The sequence below is a fragment of the Macrobrachium nipponense genome, chromosome 30 (genome assembly GCF_015104395.2).
Source record: "Macrobrachium nipponense isolate FS-2020 chromosome 30, ASM1510439v2, whole genome shotgun sequence".
Lineage (NCBI taxonomy): Eukaryota > Metazoa > Arthropoda > Malacostraca > Decapoda > Palaemonidae > Macrobrachium > Macrobrachium nipponense.
Genome location: NC_087218.1, coordinates 25673038 through 25694363, shown reverse-complemented (window position 1 = coordinate 25694363; position 21326 = coordinate 25673038). Strand labels below are relative to the sequence as shown.

Sequence of the window (21326 nt, the reverse complement as noted above, 5' to 3'; positions counted from 1 at the left end):
TATATATATATATATATATGATATATATATGTATATATATATAATACTACTTGATTGTATTTACATACGCCCGTACTTTTTAGATGATGAAGCAGGTTCACTAAACGCCAGTTATCACTATTAATTAAAAGGGATAGACATCTATACCGATCGAGGTTAGAAGTCCAACAACTTTCACAAAATGTTTTGCGAAAGAAAACATCCCCTGTACGTAATTAACCCACAAATAATTTCATCAGGAAGTTATTCAACTGATATCTTGAATGAGACTTTGAAATGGTCAGATTAAATTGGATGATTAGGCAGGTGCTGCTGTTAGCTACTTTTCCATTCTTTAAAGAAGTCTCTCTTCGTTCGGTATATTGATTTTAGCATTTAACCACAGCTGTTGCACACCGGTGATACAAATGCTTTGGAGTCTGCGATGTTGCCTGGTTCGTTGGCAAGAACACCTGCATTTTAACCTTTACATCAGGGATAACAACCGCCATCCCCCATCTCTGCTCTCCCATATGCCACAGAAACCCCTCTCTCTCTCTCTCTCTCTCTCTCTCTCTCTCTCTCTCTCTCTCTCTCTCTCAGTGTGTGTGTGGTGAGGTTTGATAAGTATTTTAAGAAAGGGTTTGCTTTTTAAAATCGAGTTTTACATTTTCTTTTCATCGTAATTATTTTTTATGTATTGTACTTGCTTGTTATCCGTCTCGCCTAACAGGGTAGAGAACCCAGGTTCGATACCTGGATGAAGATGGGCGGGTAGGTGCTATCCTTTGCAGTGACTTGTGTACCTGAAAATCGGACGTTTGTGGTGATCGAGCCAGATATTTAAAAAATACTGAAATCCAGCAACATCATCCCAAAAGACTTGTGTAACACCTCCTTTAAGGGGAAAATCCATATAATGACAACAAAGACTTAAATTACACAATTACACTGGTATTGTTGAATTGCATGATTTAACTTAAAAACTTTATTTTTTGTGGATGTTAGTGACTATATTTGTCCTGGAATCTAAAATAATTTTGTATTTTTGAAAGTAGATTGAGCACTTGTATTAAACTATCCTATTAGGTGTGTAGTGCCGTTAGTGTACCTCCTGCGGCGCACTGTAGAATACTTAAGGTTTGTTGCAGTGGCCTTTTGGCCACTAGCTGCCTGCATCCCCTTTCATTTCTTTTTCTGTACCTCATCCATTCATACTGTCTACTATCTTACTTTCCACTATCTCCTAACAATTCATTCATACTGCAAATGCGACGTTTTCCTCCTGTTACACCTTTCAAACTTTTTTTTTCTTTCTTTTCACTGTGAAGTTCCCTTCCAGCGCTGAATGACCTCATTGGTCCCAGTGCTAGGCCTTTGGCCTAGATTCCATATTTTATTCTATGCTATTTTATTTATAACCTATTGGCAATAGTCTAAAAGGCATTAGTAAGGTGAGCGTTAGGTAGGTATGCTCAGGAGTTACGAAGAAATGATTTTTTTCAGTCATCATTAGGAACAAAGAAACGATTCAGCAGTGAATGGCTTAGGTTATCACTTATGGAACACGTGAGTAACCGTATGAATCATCGGATGGAAACTGGTGGAGAGAGAGAGAGAGAGAGAGAGAGAGAGGACCCCTTATGCAACTTACGTTCACCAAAGGGCAGACACAGACCGACCCCCTATCCGAGGAACCTCTCTCTCTCTCTCTCTCTCTCTCTCTCAAAGTTTCCCCCCTCTGACGATATTGGCTGCTGTGACCTTTCCCGTTGCAATCCCGGTTTCCTGCTTCTGAACTTTTTGCATTACTTATGACCTCTCTCCCTTTTGCAACCTGCTTTCGTGGGTGGGAAACCGCTGCACAGATGGATGGAGTTACGATCTTTCCTTTGTCCGTTTTTATTCTTTTCTTGGTAATTGAGTTACTGTATCATGCGTTTATAATTAAACAAACATAAACCTACATATACACATATACGTGTATCTTTATAATAACAAATACGTATGTACAATTTTATATAGATATATATATATATATATATATATATATATATATATATTATATATATATATGAATTTTATCACATCACGGTGATTCATATACAAATGTCCTTTAATATCTAATTCGCTCTACTTCGGAATTATCAGCTAAAGTAATTCTCCCTTCCATTAACATTATTGAAAAATATATTAACTCTCTCTCTCTCTCTCCTCTCTCTCTCTCTCTCTCTCTCTCTTCTCTCTCTCTCTCTCTCTCTCTTCTCTCTTACACACACACTATATATATATATATATATATATATATATATATATATATATATATATATATAATATATTTATATATATATATTATATATATATATATATATATATATATCTTAGATGTGTGTGGTGTGTGTGGTGTGTTATGTATTATGGACGTTCATTAATGTTGGTTTTGTCCTTCAAGTAGAAGAGATTTGTTCTTTAATTTCTATTTTGCCTTAATCGTAGTCTGCAAATTACTAATCAGATTCGCAGTTTGCTGTTTATCATAACTTCTGACAACACTAAATCTGCTACGAATAAAAAGAGGTTAAGAAATTGAATCATGTGTCTAATGATGTCTTTGCTGCAAGAAGCATAAAGGATTAAAGGATATATCTTATTTTTGTTGTGTTAAGGGTTTTTTTCATATACGTTTATCTCTATGGCAAATTATATTGAAAAAATTACTTTTTCGTCTGGATGAGGATTTAATGTGTGTTTCCGTAAAAACGCTCACTTATTGTTGAACATTTCTATATTTCTCGGGGAATTAATGCCATCAGGGTACATCATGCGGTGCACTGTAGCCATTAATTAAGGTTCTTTGCAGTGTCCCTTCGGCCCCTAGCTGCAACCCATTTCATTCCAATGACTGTACCTCTGTTCATATTATCTTTTTGTCCATATTACTTTCCACGCGCTCTCAACAATTTATTCGTAGTGCAACTGCGAGGTTTTCCTCTAGTTACATTAAAACCTTTTTATTCTCAATTCCGTTTCAGCGCTGAATGACCTCATAGGTCTCAGCGCTTGACCCCTGGCCTAAATTTTATTTTCCTTTCATGATCTGTCTTGATTGATAGATAATGTCAATTTCAATACCACATCAAACTATCTTTGGAAGAAAATTACAGTGAAGCGAAGTCAGCCTTAATGTTGGTCTCTGATCTGTAGATTACAGTCATCCAGTTTAATACGACAATTTGTATTATGGGTCCGTTTTATTTCCACAAAAATGAGCTCTTGAGGTTAACAATGGCTGTCGCGTTCTTATTGAAGAGCTACCCCTTGCGCTCGACGGAAGAAAATGATTTGGTGGTTTCCCGTTTTCTGTTAGCTTGCGTTTCAATGAGTAGTTTTATATGTATATATATGCGGGAAGAAGACCTTCATTAATACACGTTTTTATTGAAGATAATGGCTATTTCAGCCGCGTTTATTTTGTATAGAAGTTTCTCTATTCTTCTTATTACAGACTTTTCTTCTGTACTACTCAATTGGGCTATTAAAAGCCAAATGGAAATTCATGTTTAACCATCCCCCATGTCAAAAATGTGGTATTTGTCAAATTGAATATATTATACAAAATGCAGTACAAATTAGAACTTAAGCCTAATCGACAGACGATACTAAATGACTCATTCTGGATTCCTCTTGCTCAGGGGCGTCTGCTCCTCTCTCTCTCTCTCTCTCTCTCTCTCTCTCTCTCTCTCTCTCTCTCTCTCTCTCTCTCTCTCTCTCTGGGTTTAGGGACGAAACGTTACAAGAAAGAGAGAGAGAGAGAGAGAGAGAGAGAGAGAGAGAGAGAGAGAGAGAGAGAGGAGCAGACACTCCTGAACAAAAGGAATCGAAGGCTTGAGATCTAATTTGTACTGCATTTTGTATAATATATCTAATTTGACATACCACGTTTTTGACACGAGTCCCCATTTGGCGTTTTAATAGTCAATTTGAGGACAGAAGAAAAGTCGGTAATAAGATGAATAGAGAAACTTCTATACAAAATAAACGCGGCTGAAATAGCCATTATTTTAAAAGATAACCTGTAATTTTTTATTAGTTATTCTTTGTAAATTATTTTGCTGGTATCTGTTAATTCCTGGAATGGTGGACAGAAACAGTATTTACCAGATCCTGAGGCTGTGATGCCTTGACTCTTGTGGTCAGGATGTTTGGTAATTTTCCATCATGAATAGATGCCGAATGATGTGACTGGTAATGAATAACAATGTATATTTTTATGCTATGTTTATTATCTCTTTTCCTTCTTTTTATGATGCTCCTGACAGCGATTTTTTCATGGCGCTGCTCATAATACATTTACTTATACTTATAAATATTTGCATTCTTGTTTACATTTTCAATGTTTAAGATGACTTTTGAGTTCATCATGTTTTTATGTCCATTTCTATGACGTCAGTTAAGTCATTTATCTGTCAAATTTTCGTGAACACAGTCCAATTCATAGTGCCTATTTCTGGCGAGGGTGGCTTCTGCAACCCTAGAGTTATTTTAGTATTTGATTTTAGAATTCATCGCGTGTGAAACATTTACGAATGGTTTGACTACTGATTTCTGTCATTCCATCACGGAAGAAAAAGCTCGCACTTACGTTGATTCCTGTTTAAGCATATGACATTTTCACAGAGAATTTGTCAACGTGACAATTGAATTATTTTTCATGAAATGTGGTGAGGAATATGGTGTTCATTCGAACGAAGTTACAGAAGGTAATGGGAAATACAGGAAGAGGAGATCGATTTCTAGAAAAAGATAAATCAACAAATTAATAAATAAATGAATAAAAATGTAAATAAGATGTTAAACTACAAGTCGAATTGTAAGGTGATCCTATCTCCACACCTTTGGGAGTAAGAGGGTTGGGGTGTGCAAACTGTGCATCCGAATGATGACTTCACTTATTTATCTTTTCTGTAAGTTTCAAAATTTTTCAATGATATGGGTGATGCCCTCTCTTCCTCGTGCTCCCAGCATATCAGCTTCAGGCGAAGCTTTTTGAGGTTGGCAAAATAAGCTGCCAAATTGAATGATCTTGACACAGTTGATGCTTGCAATAATGCTTGCATTGAGCATACCCGCATGCATCGGTCGAGAATATAGCTTATGATGCCTGTATTGATAGGCTCCTCAGAAACCCTTCGGCAGTGTCATGTCAGCGTTTATACTGGCAGTTGATCATAAGGTACCTGTTGTTGATATCATTGAGAAGCTGCATTTCGGTCCAAATCGAATTTCCTTAAAAAAAAAAATAATAAAAAAAATAAATTTAGATCTTGGTCAATTTTAAATTTGACTGAATTCTTGTAGCGTTCTGGAGACTGTCTTGACATCAGTGCCTGTTAATTCTGTTGCGGTTACCTTTCTTGCTCAGTTTTTGGAATAAATCTGAGTAAAGGTTCATACTTAGGTTCATTCACACAGTCATCAACACGCGCACACACACGCACACATATATGTATGTGTGTGGTACTTATAAGCATTCTTGTAGTGAAGAATGCTTCGTCATCTGATGAGTAATGGTGTTACTCATCTTGGAGATGACTAGATCATCACTGGAATGTCGTTCACTCTTTGTATGAAGGTCAAATAGCTTTGGTCATATTCATGATAAAGGGGAATGACATGGTAACGAGAATTCTTGGAAATTGTGGACACAGAAAGTACACAACAAAAAGAAAAAAATCTACATTTTAGTTGTAAAAAAAAAATCCCTATTTTGGAAACGAGTTGAGGGGCTTTGTTTTTTTTTTTTTTATGACGTTACGGTATACCATGATTGGCGTAGTGGCTGAATGAAGTATGATAAGTTGTTAAGGATAAAGGGCCATCTAACATTTTCTGCTTCCATAATTTTTTCAAAGGATCTGGATAAAGGTTAACTATATTTTCCGCGTCCGTAACTTTTCCAGAGATTCTGGATGAAAGTCAACTGGTATTTTCTGTTCCGTAATCTTTCCAGAGGTCCTGATGAATTATTGATTGATTGATTGATTTATTGTGGCTACTAAAACTGGAGTTACGATCCTGGATGAAGTTAACTAATATTTTCTGCTTACGTTATGTTTCTAGTGGTCCAGGGTAAAGTTAACTAATATTTTCTGCTTACGTAATTTTTCCAGAGGTTTGGATAGAAGTCTATTAATAATTTTTAATAGTTTCTGCTTCTGTACTACTATTTCCAGAGGTTTTGGATAAAGGCCTATTAATATTATTTTAATATTTTCTGCTAACATAATCTTTCCAGAGGTCCTAGATGAAAATTTAACTAATATTTTCTGCTTACGAAATTTTTCCAGAGGTCCTGGATGAAGGCCAACTAATATTTTCTGCTTCCATAATTTTACGTAATCTTTGCAGATGGTTTAGATAGAGGTCGAGTAATATTTTCGCTTCCGTAATTTTTCCAGAGGTTCTGGATAAAGGCCTACTAATATTTTCTGCTTCCGTAATTTTTCCAGAGGTTCTGGATGAAGGCCTACTAATATTTTCTGCTTTCGTAATTTTTCCATAAGTCTTCGATGAAAATTAACTAATATTTTCTGCCTGTGTAATCTTCCCAAAAGTTCTGGATGAAGGTCAAATGATATTTTCTGCTTATGTAATCCTTCCAGAGGTCCTGGATGAAGGGTAACTAATATTTTTTCTAAATATTTTTTGCTTAGGTAATCTTTCCAGAGACCCTGGATGAAGATTAACTAATTTTTAAAAAATATTTTCTGCTTACGTAATCTTTCCAGAGATCCTGGATGAAGGTTAACTAATATTTCTTCTAAAATATTTTCTGCTTACGTAATCTTTCCAGAGGTCCTGGAGTACTGTAATGTCGTGGGGATCGATCCGTCCAGAGAATCTCACCTGCTGCCTCTTGCTCGCTCAGCTCTCTACCAACCTGTTCCTAGACCCTGGACTCCTGTGTAAGTGACGCTTCGGATCGATATAAGTTAAGCAAGTGTGTAGAAAGTATCTGTTAAATGTAAGATAAAGTAATAGGGTAAATTTGGCTAATTTGAGCGAGGAAATGAAAATTGTGAGTTGAGTGTTAGAAGCTAAATTGTGGAAATTTAAGAAAGCGATTGCAGTGTAAGTTCAGTTTTAGATGAAGTCAAGAGGTTAAATTGTGCTGAGTAAAGCGGGTGGAGGAGAAGTGTAAATCAAGTTTTAAATCAGGTTAAGAGAGTAAATTTTGCTAATTTAAGCAAGTCAATGAAAAGTGTAAGTAAATTGTATTGTTGCTAACCTTGCGTCACCCTGGAAGGAAAAGGTTAGTTCATGTTAAATTCATGTTTGTTATTTATTAAGAAAAGATTAATTTAAAGGTTAATTTTACTGTTAGTACTGAATTAGGTTCTGAAGTTGAATTACAGGTTAATCAATACTTCAGCATTATAGCAAATCTATCAACAATTTAAAAATGCAGGGAACTGAAACTAATAACGTAAGATATTTTAAATCATTAACTATAAAACCATCCAAAAATCAAATACGGAAGTACTCTCCAGTACTGATAACCCTGTTAAGGCCTGGCTGAATCTAGTTATTAGTTGTGATATCTGTAGAAATTAAGTGAAGTCTTTATTGTAAAACAGTTGTTTGATTGTGTTTTGAGTAGTAATAAGTCCCTTTACATTTTGCAAGTAAATTAAAGAAAAATTATGCATGTAAAAAATTGCTTCTTCTGGAAAAGATTAATAAATAATCTCATGATTCTAGTCATTTTAACGTTCCCAGTGACTTCAGGATACGATACGGTTATGTGACCTCAGAAGAATGTTATAGGATTGCAAAACCTCTTGCAAATCTCATAGGCTAACGCAAGAGACTCGGTTGATATACATGTCACTTTTTATCAGGCTTGTTTCCAAATGGGACTCTGTAAAATCCCGCGGCCTGTTTATATTTAGGAAATGGCTGGCGAACTGTTGGAAGTTATTCTAACATTCTTGAGCTGTCAGTGTTTATAGAGTGACCAGTGAGTTGTTGGTATTCATCAAATGACTGCTTCCTTTTTATCATTCTGCAGGGAGGACGCGAAGGCTGGGTTATATTTCTTCAATCCAACAACTGGAGAGAGCAGCTGGAACCATCCCGTGGATGCAATAGTACGGGCGCTGGTCGCCAGAGACAGGAACAAGAGCAAGTCATGTGGTGGTGAGCTAAATTTTAGTTTGATTTACCTGTAACATTTTGCCATATGTGCTGTTTTTCTGGGCTCACCTTCATTTTTTGTCAGACAAGCTGTGATTTTGGCATACTATTAATACTCCGTGTCTTCTGAATTCCGTAGATTCCTGTCTGGAAGACCTCAACAGTGAGGATGATCTGATCTCCGAACTGCTCAAAGGGGAGAACAGCGCCTGTGATCTCACGCGATCTGACTGTGATTCCAACCATCCGTCCGAATACCTGACCACGGCCTTGACTTTGGCCGAACAGTGCTTTAATAAGACTTCCGCGAAGTCGAACGACAAATCATCCGTCCCTTTATCCGTCTCATGTGTTAATAGTGATCGTAGAGTAAGTAAACTTATAAGAGATGAGGAAGGAGAGAACGGTGCCTTAGACGGTCGAAATGATGAAACGGAATGCGAGCAATCAAGTCCTTCTCACAGACGATTGAACGGGGAAAGTGAGTTTGTCGTGACCAATCACAGCGAGAACAGTGACGTCAGTATCGCCTCGTACGTAAGGGCGAACGACAATGACTTCGGCGTGGTGACCAACAAGAGTCCGCAGGAACCTCCGGAAAATACAGAGCCCGACGAAGATTACCAGTCTAGCGTCCGGTTGACGCCTCCCGACGGTGCTGAATGCGACGAGGTGCCAGGGATGTTGGGAAGCAGAGATGGGTCGGGGAGAGGGTTGGGGAGGCCTACGCTAGGCCCTCCCCCCTTGGGCACTCCTCCCGCCTCAGGTGGGCTGGCACCTCTGGGTGGACCTCCTCCTCTGGGAGCCTCCGCGCCTCTAGGTGGTCCCTCCCCGTTAGGAAGAGCGCCTTTGGGAAGTGCCCCACTCGGAGGTGCCCGGATTCCTCCCCTGGGGGGACATATCACACCTCTGGCCCCAATTGCCGCAGCTAATAAACAAGGGCTGCAATTGGTAAGTGCTTTGGAAATGTTTATTGCATAGGTTTAATTAAGTAAAACTTAAGACTCTATTTGGATTATTTCACAGTAATGTAATGTTTGTGGCCATATTTTTAAGGCTTGTGTCCACTCATAAAGTTGCATTCCACGTTTTCACCTATCCAATGTTTTAGGTACATTGCATTCATTCTTTTTTTCTCATCCGTTAAGGGTCCTGATGATGAGAATGATAGTCTTGTTTGATGAGATATAATTGAAGACTTTTCGTTTTGGAAGAATTACTAATTACTAGCATTTGTAGTCGTATATATTAAAAATGTATACCGATTGGAATCAATTACGTCTACATGTACCCTATCTCAAGACCAGACAGAAATGAAGCTAAGTTTGATAAAGATTAGGTTTTAATTGGCTCTAAATCATATTCCCGCATCATCCCGAGATGAAGCTTTCTTGCCTCAGGACCATTTCCAGATAGTGTTTCATTTCATAGTCATTAATGACTGTTGCTTATTGTAACGTTAAATAACCGTTTATTTATTTTATGCTCTTTCCAGTCGCCACTGAAGTCGAAACCATTAGGCGGTTCTCTCCAGCAGCCTCCGCCACTCAAGAGAGATGGTGAGTTCCGTTTGTCTGTTGTTTATTTCATTTCATTGCTTACATCTGCATCAATTTTGGTTACGAATGCGTGTTCTTTGTTTCGAACCAAGATTATATCACCCATTCTTACATGTGTGGACTGAATGCTGGTAATGAATAGGGCGCCAGAGCGAATTTTTTTTTTCTTCTTTATTCATGACACTCAGTGTCTTTGTATTATCATCAATATGAGGAAAGTGTGTTCTTGTGTATCACGTAATGGTGCCTCACGAAGTTGATTACGTCAACTCAGGTCACGGGTGACTCATAAGCCTACCCGATAGGCTTTTATTTTTATTGTAAGTCGGAGATAGCTGCAGCGCGCATTGCGCCAAGTATTCCATCTATGAAAGCGTACGTAGGTTCATATCCAAGGAAAAAATTTATATATATTTATCTATATATATATATATATTATATATATATATATATATAGTAATATATATATACATATATATATATATATATATATATATATATATATATATATATATATATATATGTATATATATATATATTACTTTTTGAAATTTGGTATGTTTATGAGTCACTTTCACCGTATTTCAGTAACTACATGTTTCATGAATTATAGGTTTATTTAAGTGTTCGAGTTTAAATCTAGTGAAATCGTTTGAATTATTTGCAGAGAGAGAGAGAGAGAGAGAGAGAGAGAGAGAGAGAGAGAGAGAGAGAGAGAGAGAGAGAGATGCAATTACCCTATGCACATGACTGGTTACTTTCATTTATAAAATCATGCAGCCACTATTTTCAGGATCATATGGAAACCATCTGATAGAGTTGAGTTTTCGTTAAATTTGAACATTTCCGTATTATGCAACAAAAAATGTTTAATGACTAATTCATGTCTTAAATATGCTCGTGAAAAATACCATACTTGTTATGCATAAATATGGTCTGGTCTGTTTTAATGGTGTTCGATTATGCCAGTGTTCTATAAGCAAAAGCATCTCAGGTATAGTTAGATATTAAAGTCGTAAGTTGCTTTATATGTAATACAAATTAGTTTCTCATTTTACCTCGAAGTGTTTACTCCAATTGTTTGACGGGTGTCGATTTTTTTTTTTTTTTTTTTTCAAATCGACGGGTTTTTTTCCCGTCTGTCCTTTTGTTAAGAAACTTTACTCTTTGAGAATTTGTAATTATTTCTTACTATGTATTTATATGATCCTTTTCAAATCTGTATCAAGTTTTCCGTAGCTTTTTTTTTTTTCTTCGATGGCACATCATACTTTAGTGAAATGCCAAGACAACATAAACTTCTAGTTTTCCTCTTTAAATTTGTTGTCGGTATTTTGAGATATGGAAAGTTATATAGAGGGTTTACAAGGTCAGTACTCAAAATTGGAAAAAGGGACAATCTTTGGTAATCGTGCTTCAATATAAATGTGAGGAACATACAACGAAGTCTGGCTTAGTGGGATAAATAAAGTGAAACATTGGATAAATATCATTAGCAGTAATGAGTTCTGTAACTTATGGTTCCTCATTATTTCATTTAAAGAAGAGATGATCTAAAAGTTTCTCCACATGAGAAGAGTTGATATAAAACGGTTCTTCATTTAAAGTAGAAATGACATAAAATGGTCCCTTTTTTTAAAGAAAGAAGAGATGATATAAAATGGCTCCCCATTTAAGAAGGTATAGTAATAGGAAATGGTTCCTCATTGAAAGAAGCATTGATATAAAATGGTTCCTCATTTAATGGAGCGATAATATAAAGTGGTTCCCTATTTAAGAAGGCTTTATATAAAATGCTTTTCATTATTTGCTTAAAGCAAAAGCTTGCAAGAAAAAGCAAAAGCTCAAGTAGCAAAAAAAAAGCGCCTCAGTGGCTTCGTCGGTATGGTGTTGGCGTACCACCTCGGTGGCCGCGAGTTCGATTCTCGGGCATTCTATTGAGCAGTGAGGGATGTGTATTCTGGTGAAAGAAGTTCACTCTCGACGTGGTTCGGAAGTCACGTAAAGCCATTGGTCCCGTTGCTGAATTACCACTGGTTCCATGCAACGCAATAACACCATACAAACAAAACAAACAATCGAGTAGCAAAAGGTAGGAAAACCCCAGGCAAAAAGTAATTGCTGAAAGTCGTAGGGATAAAGATGATCACCGTTCGCTACCTTTTGCTTAATGGATTCTGAGCTTTTGCTTTGAGACGCTCCTCATGTGCTCCAGACATTCCTGATGGGCATTACTAACTGGTATATATAAAACGTAGAAGTTCAATTGAGTTATCTGGTTAGTTTGGCCTTGTTTACCATTCGTTTTAGGGCAGAATGAGTGTAATTTGAATGCAATATGGAACAAGACAGTTATAAATAATTCATAAAATAAATTCCTCTTGGGTATCCTTAGTAACTCCAAATCAAATTGAGTTTTCAAAAATTCATAGGAGTGTTATTTTTCACCCTCCTTATACATACTACTAGAGGATGTGAATACTTACTATATGTGATTTTAAAACAGCACATGCGCTGACTAATTGTGTGATAACAAAAGTCCCAATGGTTGCAGGTCCACAATAATATCGCATGTGAAGTATAAAGTCTTTAATAGATAATAAAAGCTTTCGAACCTCATACTAGGTTCATCTTCAGTCAACTTGACTGAAGATGAACCTAGTTCGAAAGCTTTTATTATCTATTAAAGACTTTATACTTCACATGCGATATTATTTTGGACTTGCAACCATTGTCATCATTTTCGACTCTGAAAATTGTGCCCAAAAGTTCCAATATAGTACAATTAAATATTATATCGGTATTGGGAAATGGTTGGAGTATTTGTAGTACTTATAGAAGTAGTTAAGGACTGTTGCAGTTGTTGTTATAGTAGAAGTATTAATAGTAGTAGTTCTTTTATCTGCTGCATAGGTAGAATATTTTATGAACACAGATAAAGGAATTATATATATATATATATATATATATATATATATATATATATATATATATATATATATATATATAGATATATATATTATATATATATATATATATATATATAATAATATATATATATATATATATATATATAATATAATAATAAATATTAAAACCAGGACTTGAATGAAGAGCATCTTTATTTGCGACTAGTTTCGGAGATTTACTTTCATCCGCCATCGGGCAATCTATAATGATTCGAATATTAGTTACACTTAAAATCAATGAGGTAATATAATTTACGTTATAACAAAGCAAAATAAAATAAAATTACACAATTACTATAAATTACATTAAAATTAACAAAGCAAAATAAAATGATATAAAAGACATAAAACCTAAACCCGCAACAAAATCTTAAAATATGAGAAATACACAATGTTTGTTGTCAAAGAGCAGAAAAAATAGTCTAAAAACTCAGCAATTCAACAGACCTTTCATTATTACAGAAAAGAAGGTTTATATCTTAGGGTATATAGAGACTCAAGTTGGTTCTGCAAGTAAGGACGGAAAAGGAATCTAAATTTATAGGATGGTCATATTCTTCCGAGTATTGACGAATAGCATTAAATGGTGATTTGCTTAATGGCCTATTTGTCTTGACAGATCTTCCGTGATGTTCGAAGATGCGAACCCTGAACTGCCGCTTAGATTTTCCAGTGTACATTGCACCACAGCAATGACACTTGTACTTATACACAATAGATGACTGCAGCTCAGTTGGTATCATCCTTGAACCTGAAGAATTTTTGTAATGTAGATTTTGGCTTAAATACCACTCGAATGTTTATTTGCGGGTAGAATTCATGCAAAAGTTTGGTTAACCTTTTCTCAACATTAAAGGACCTATTTCCAAGAAACGCGATGCGAAAATACATAACTGCTCTGTTGACATTGACAGTTGTAGGTTTTGGAAGTAATAATTTTTGAAGCTCCTTTCCTATATACGTATTCGTAAAACTTTTGCTTAAGCCATCGAAAAATAAGCACTGCTTTATGAAATTAAACTCTAGGTCCATATTAACATAATTTGAACATATTAAAAGCTCTCGATGTTAAGGTCGAAATCAAATTTCTCTTGAACTTAATAGGAATAAATGAGGACATTTTGGTGGTCAAACCCATGAAAGTCGGTTTCCTATGAACAGATGTGCTAAACCTCGGTTTCTGAGGTGAATACGATATTGCTGTGCTTTGAGTTCAAGTATTCTAAAAACAGCGAAATGTGGTTATTAGATCTAAAGATTAAGAATGTGTCATCGACATATCGCCTGTACACCAGAGATTTGAAATCTTCGGGACATTCATTCAACCATTCTCCTTCATAATGAGCAAGGAAAGCATTGGCTAGTGTTGGTCCTAATGGGTTACCCATTGCTACGCCGTCTACCTGTTTATACCTCCTTGTTGAACATAAAGAAACAATCACTTAGAGCTAGTGATAACAACTGATGAAACTTGTTTAGAAAACTTTTCAATTTTATCGAAATCTTTAAACAAATCGTTAACGCATATGTCAATTGTTTCCCTTAAAGGTATGTTAGTAAACAAAGATATAATGTCGAAACTGGCCATTGCACGTTGCTCATAATTCACTTCACAAGTTTCTTTAATAAAAGTCAACGAGTCCTTTACACTGTTCTGGTTAGAGGTGATCGATGTTAGAATGGGTGCCAGAAATTTTGCTAACTTGTAATTACATGTACCAATAGCAGACATTATAGGTCTTAAAGGACAGTCTTCTTTATATATATATATATATATATATATATATATATATATATATATATATATATTATATATATATATATATATATATATATATATATATATATATATATATATATATATATATATATATATATATATATGTATATATATATATATAAAGTCATATCACATTACGTGATTCATATACATACATCGAGCTATGAAATGTCCTTTAATATCTAATTCACTCTACCTCGGAATTTATATATTTTCATATATGCTTAACCGAAGGGGAATTTTATTAGGCGATAATAGAATTGTCGGCGCCCAGGCGCGAACCCAGGACACCATACAAATCCAGGAACGTCAGTGAAGCTTTTACCCACTCCACCACCGCAGGAGGCTATAAGTTATGCCATCTCTCAGCCTCAAATACCTTTCGAGCTCAGGTATTTGCTGATTTGGCGCCAGCATTAACCCACCTCGACCTTGGTAGTGTTGTAGTGCTTATGACAGCACGTAGTCATTAATATAAGTCATATCACATTGCCGTGATTCATATACATACATCGAGCTACAAATGTCCTTTTAATATCTAATTCACTCTAGCCTACGGAATTTATTATATTTTTCATATATGCTTAACCGAAGGGAATTTTATTTAGGCGATAATAGAATTGTCGGCACCCAGGCCCGAACCCAGGACACCATACAAATCCAGGAACGTCAGTGAAGCTTTTACCCACTCCACCACCGCAAGAGGCTATAATTTAATGCCGTCTCTCAGCCTCAAATACCTTTCGTTCTCAGGTATTTGCTGATTTGGAGCCAGCATTAACCCAACTCGAACTCGGTGGTGTTGTAGTGCTTATGACAGCATGTAGCCATTAATATAAGTCATGTCACATTACCGTGATTCATATACGTACATCGAGGTACAAATGTCCTTTAATATCTAATTCACTCTACCTCTGAATTAATATATTTTCATATATGCTTAACCAAAGGGGAATTTTATTAGGCGATAATAGAATTATTGGCGCCCAGGTGCGAACCCAGGACACCTACAAATCCAGGAACGTCAGTGAAGCTTTTACCCACTCCACCACCGCAAGAGGCTATAAGTTAATGCCATCTCTCAGCCTCAAATACCTTATCGTGCTCAGGTATTCGCTGATTTGGAGCCAGCATTAACCACCTCGACCTCGGTAGTGTTGTATTGCTTATGACAGCACGTAGCCATTAATATAAGTCATATCACATTACTGTGATTCATATACATACATCGAGCTACAAATGTCCTTTAATATCTAATTCAACTCTACCTCGGAATTAATATAATTTCATATATGCTTAACTGAAGGGGAATTTTATTAGGCGATAATATGTTAAGTCCGAGGTAGAGTGAATTAGATAGCAAAGGACATTTGAAGCTCGATGTATGTATATGAATCACAGTAATGTGATATGACTTATATTAATGGCTACGTGCTGTCATAAGCACTACAACACTACCGAGGTCGAGGTGGGTTAATGCTGGCTCCAAATCAGCGAATACCTGAGTGCGAAAGGTATTTGAGGGTGAGAGACGGCATTAACACTTATAGCCTCTTGCGGTGGTGGAGTGGGTCAAAAAGCTTCACTGAAGTTCCTGGATTTGTATGGTCTTGTCCCTGGGTTCGCGCCTGGGCGCCGACAATTTTTGTATTATCGCCTAATAAACTTCCCCTTTTGGTTAACCATATATGAAAATATATTAATTCCGAGGTAGTGTGAATTAGATATTAAAGGACATTTGTAGCTTGATGTATATATATGAATTAGGGTAATGTGATATGACTTATATTAATGGCTACGTGCTGTCATAAGCACTACAAACACTACTGAGGTCGAGTTGGGTTAATGCTGGCTCCAAATCAGCGAATACCTGAGCGCAAAAGGTATTTGAGGGTGAGAGACGGCATTAACTTATAGCCTCTTGCGGTGGTGGAGTGGGTAAAAGCTTCACTGACGTTCCTGGATTTGTATGGTGTCCTGGGTTCGCGCCTGGGCGCCGATAATTCTATTATCGCCTAATAAAATTCCCCTTCGGTTAAAGCATATATGAAAATATATTAATTCCGAGGTAGAGTGAATTAGATATTAAAGGACATTTGTAGCTCGATGTATGTATATGAATCACGGTAATGTGATATGACTTATGTTAATGGCTACGTGCTGTCATAAGCAATACAACACTACCGAGGTTGAGGTGGGTTAATGCTGGCTCCAAATCAGCAAATACCTGAGCTCGAAAGGTATTTGAGGGTGAGAGACGGCATTAACTTATAGCCTCTTGCGGTGGTGGAGTGGGTTAAAGCTTCACTGACGTTCCTGGATTTGTATGGTGTCCTGGGTTCGCGCCTGGGCGCCGACAATTCTATTATCGCCTAATAAAATTCCCCTTCGGTTAAGCATATATGAAAATATATTAATTCCGAGGTAGAGTGAATTAGATATTAAAGGACAATTTGTAGCTCGATATACACACACACACACACACACACACACATATATATATATATATATATATATATATATATATATATATATATATATATATATATATATATATGTATGAATGTCTTTTACTGTAATACAACAATATAATATGAAGATAAAAGACCCATAAAACACTATTTGAACGTTGCAACCATATATTTCAAGCACTTCTTTCTGTGCTCCTGATCACTGGTAAAATATGGACATAGGATGTCTTCCAAGAGTATATATACAAAGCATATGTAGGTGTGACAGTAAGTCTCTATTGGTGACTCAGGAAGAATGGGAATTAAACTATTCCCTGGTGTCTTCTGGCCTCATTAACTCCCGTCTGGCGACTCGTGCGGTGGTCGGATGTTCTTGAACACCTGCTTGGGAAAAAGATGGAAATTGCCGTTCCTAGACGTACTAATCATAAGAGAACAGAACAGATATCCGTTCACAGTATACAGGAAACCCACCTCCTCTGTTTCATATATTCATTTCTTAAGTTACCACGATGTATCCGTAAAGATCATGGTCGGGTGCCACTATTCCTCAGGAGGATTAGGAAATGTTCAAATGGGTACTACGTAGATGAAGAATTCAACACGATCCGCCAACGCCTAATGCAACTGCTTTACCCACCATACATTATCGAGAAGGCTATTAATAAAGCGAATACAATATACTGTAGAGGTCTCGCTCACAACAGACAAATAGATTTCAACAATAAAATAAAACTTCCGTACAATGAAAACATCCTAAAAACTACAGAACACCTTAGGTCTAGTAATCCTTTCATTTTCCATTATCCCAAATCCATCGGGAGTTCGCTCATTAACGTATACTTAAATAAAAGAGGAGAAGAAGCCGGAGTTTATAAGTACCGTGTAGCAATTGTAATGAGATTTACGTTGGGGAAACTGGTAGACCCATCTCGCAAAGATTAGCAGAGCACAAAAGAACAATGCGATATGCATCAGAGAACGGGGATTTTCTTACATATTAGGGACAAAGGCCATACTATGAACTGGAGTGGGACAGAGCTGATTTTCAAAAGTAGCTGTCCGTACAAAAAGATGCTGGAATCTGCTACCATCAATCAAACCAACAATATGAACCTGTCAGGAGGACACTGGAAATCGGATGACATCGACGAGTTAATCCTTAGACCCCTTCTCAAGCAGGGGTCCAAGAACATCCGACCACCGGACGAGTCGCCAGACGGGAGTTAATGAGGCCCAAAATCACCAGGGAATAGTTTAATTACCATCCGTCCCGGGGGTGCATATTCCCGGACTGCACTGAGACTTCGGCCAGGCTCCTCCAGGCCCCTCCCATAGAGCACTGTGGGCGGAGATATCTCACTCCCCTAGCAGCTTATTTTGTTGCGTTTTTATTATTATGTTGTTTAACATGCAATTATGATATATATCCATATTTTACGATAGCAGTATGCATGTTTTTTTTATTATAATAAATCAATATTATTTCAATAAGCTTGATAGCCCAAGTTCGTTTAGCGAAAGTTTTACAATACGATCCGAACGGATGCTATGACATTTACACGAATATATACACATTTCATCGCAATTGAAACTCAAAATGTGACAGTTAGTGGTGTTTCCAGATATTATTATATATATGCACTTGATTAATATGAGTAATAGTCAAATGACTAGCACATTTAAAGGAAAAGAGCTTCGTTTCCTAAACCCGAAGTTTTGTTTACATTCGTCAGCTAACTTATGGCCTAACTTCTGTGGGCGGAGATATCTCACTTTCCTTACAGACGATGGACGACGCATTTTGCATTTCGCTATACCATACTGCCCTCTTCATTCTTCTCCCAGTCATTAGCTTATTTTGTTATGTTTTTGTTATTTTTATTTATGTTAGGCTTCTACATGCTGCCATCTGTTGCCTTACGTACTACTCACTCGCTATGTTCATTCTTCTCCCAGACATTCGCTGATTTAACTTTTTATTATCTTTAATATGTTATGTCAACATGAAATTTGCTGTATATCCGTTTTTACGATAGCTGTGTACGTATTCGCTATATAAATCAATATTATTCATAGGTGGATACTGTTTATTATCACTATTTCTTCATCCATTGTGAAAACTACCTTTATATTTGCAAGAACTGCGTATGCACTTCTCACTTATTATTTCTGTGATTTTCAGATTGATTTTTTTTATTTATTTATTAGGAACTCGTGTATGTATTACCTACTAGCATCCATGCCATGTGCTTAGGAAGCTGCTTATATAATTATCTGCAGACAGTTCATAGTAATGTATTCTGTGATGCTTCCCGTATTCCTGGTATAGGATGGCCGATATATATTAGATGGATACTGTTTATTACCACCATTTCTTCATCCACTGTGAAAACTACCTTTACTTGCTAGAACTGCGTATACACTTCTCACTTATTATTTCTGTGATCTTCAGATTATAGTTTTTTATTTATTAAAACTCGTGTATGTGTCGCCATGTGCGTAGGAAGATGCTTATATAATTATCTACAGACATTTATTATAATAATGTTGAAATGGGTTTATTTTTCGTACAATATATTTTTTGTTTAGTATCCTCGCACTTATTAACCCTCCCACTTGTCCTTTTACTACAAGTCTGCAGCAAGTAAGACTATTGATCTCGCAGCTTCATATTATCATTAATATTATTTAGCAATAGAGGCTGATGCAAGATATTTTCACAGTATAGACATTTATTTTTTAAACCCCCTTCAAGTCCATGCTTGATGTACATAAAAGTTCATTTATGCACATTGTACTGCAGTGTAGATGATGGAAAGTGATGAGCAGGTTGTAACAACAGGAAAAGCATGGATAGGCTAGAAAAAACAGCAGGTACGTGAAGCTCCAAGTTGTGCAAGGTTGCCACCCTTTAGAGAGCAAAAATGAAGGAACACAAACTAAGTACTGAAATTAAGGTCAATGCATCATGAAGTGAAGAGAATTTTTCTGAAGCATACTCTCTGAAAAAGGAAGGTTGAGCCCGTATAATTTTGACATATGCAACGAAAATAATACTACAGAAGTGTATGCAAGGGTAAACATTGAGGAAAATCATGAAAAATTCCTTTTGTTCCATATGACTAATAATTTCACCAAACATTCCTTTTACCCAATTCATCAATGCCTCACACATTTATTTTTCCACATTGGCACTGCCTTTAGTGCATTTGATAGGTATGATGTCTCAAAACATGGAATGATACAAAGAGGTCTTTTTTCAAAACATTAGTCATAAAAAAATAGGATTGCTTTCTCTTACATGAACCATTATCTTCTTTTAAGCAATTCTTTGGCAAGATATAGACATACAATACATTGGGGCTTGTGGTTTTTGTCGTCATACTGTGCTGGAAAATGCGTTCTTAACGTATATTCCATAGGATTTTAATATCTACCCCTTTGAGTTTTGCTCCCTTTGCAGCCTAACCCAGTGTCAGTCATTTTCCCCAGATTCTTTTATCAAGCTTATTAGTGGGATTCTGAATATTGTAACATATGTTTGAGTCTACAAATGTAGCATTAACTATTAGGTGCCAAATGGGCTGGTACCTATCTTTCCTCTTTCTTTTGTAAGGTATGTTGTGCAAAGTTGAAACTTATCATCTAACCCCCCCCCCCCTCTTACATATTATATTCTACATGAACACAGGGCTGGTCAATTTTTTCCCCTTCTTTGACTGAATTTTCACCTTATAAGTCCTCATAAAAGAAAAGACAAAAAAAAATTTCAAAGGTTAGGCTACACCAAAAGTTTGAAAGGAGAAAAATCACAAAAGGGCAAGTCAGCTGACTGATAAATACAAAAACAATATAAAGTATTTTTGCCATTAGTAAATTCAACATTGTGGTTTATTACTAAATGTGATGTTTACTCTATTGAAAAACAAAATTTTATTTACAAATTCCTTCTCGTTTATAGTAGTAAAAGAAAAACAGAAGTTAGGCCACACGTCAGCTAACGAATAAACAAAACTTCGAGTTTAGGAAACGAAGTTCCTTTCCTTTTAAATGTGCAGTCATTTGACTATTACTCATATTAATCAAGTAAAATATATATAATAATATCTGGAAACACCATTAACTGTCACATTTTGAGCTTCAATTACGATGAAATGTGTACATATTCGTGTAATTGTCATAGCATCCGTTCACATCGTAAACACTTTCGCTAAAGAACTTTGGCTAGCAGCATATTACGTACAATAAATTTATGAATAATATTGATTTATATAGTAAATTATGCATATTGCTATCGTAAAATATGGATATATGTCACAATTTCATGTTTACACAACATAAAAATAATAAAAACGCAACAAAATAAGCT

The 21326-nt window shown here is 36.1% G+C and overlaps 1 protein-coding gene across 2 annotated transcripts in view; it reads left to right on the top strand.

Moving 5' to 3' along the window:
* Window positions 1-21326, top strand: part of LOC135202377 (centrosomal protein of 164 kDa-like) — an 87824-nt gene that overhangs the window by 15254 nt on the left and 51244 nt on the right. For both annotated transcript variants that reach the window (XM_064231741.1, XM_064231740.1), the window contains exons 2-5: window positions 6833-6944; window positions 8051-8178; window positions 8315-9126; window positions 9671-9734. In XM_064231741.1, coding sequence (XP_064087811.1) covers window positions 6833-6944; window positions 8051-8178; window positions 8315-9126; window positions 9671-9734 — 1116 coding nt within the window. The remainder of the gene's footprint in view (window positions 1-6832; window positions 6945-8050; window positions 8179-8314; window positions 9127-9670; window positions 9735-21326) is intronic.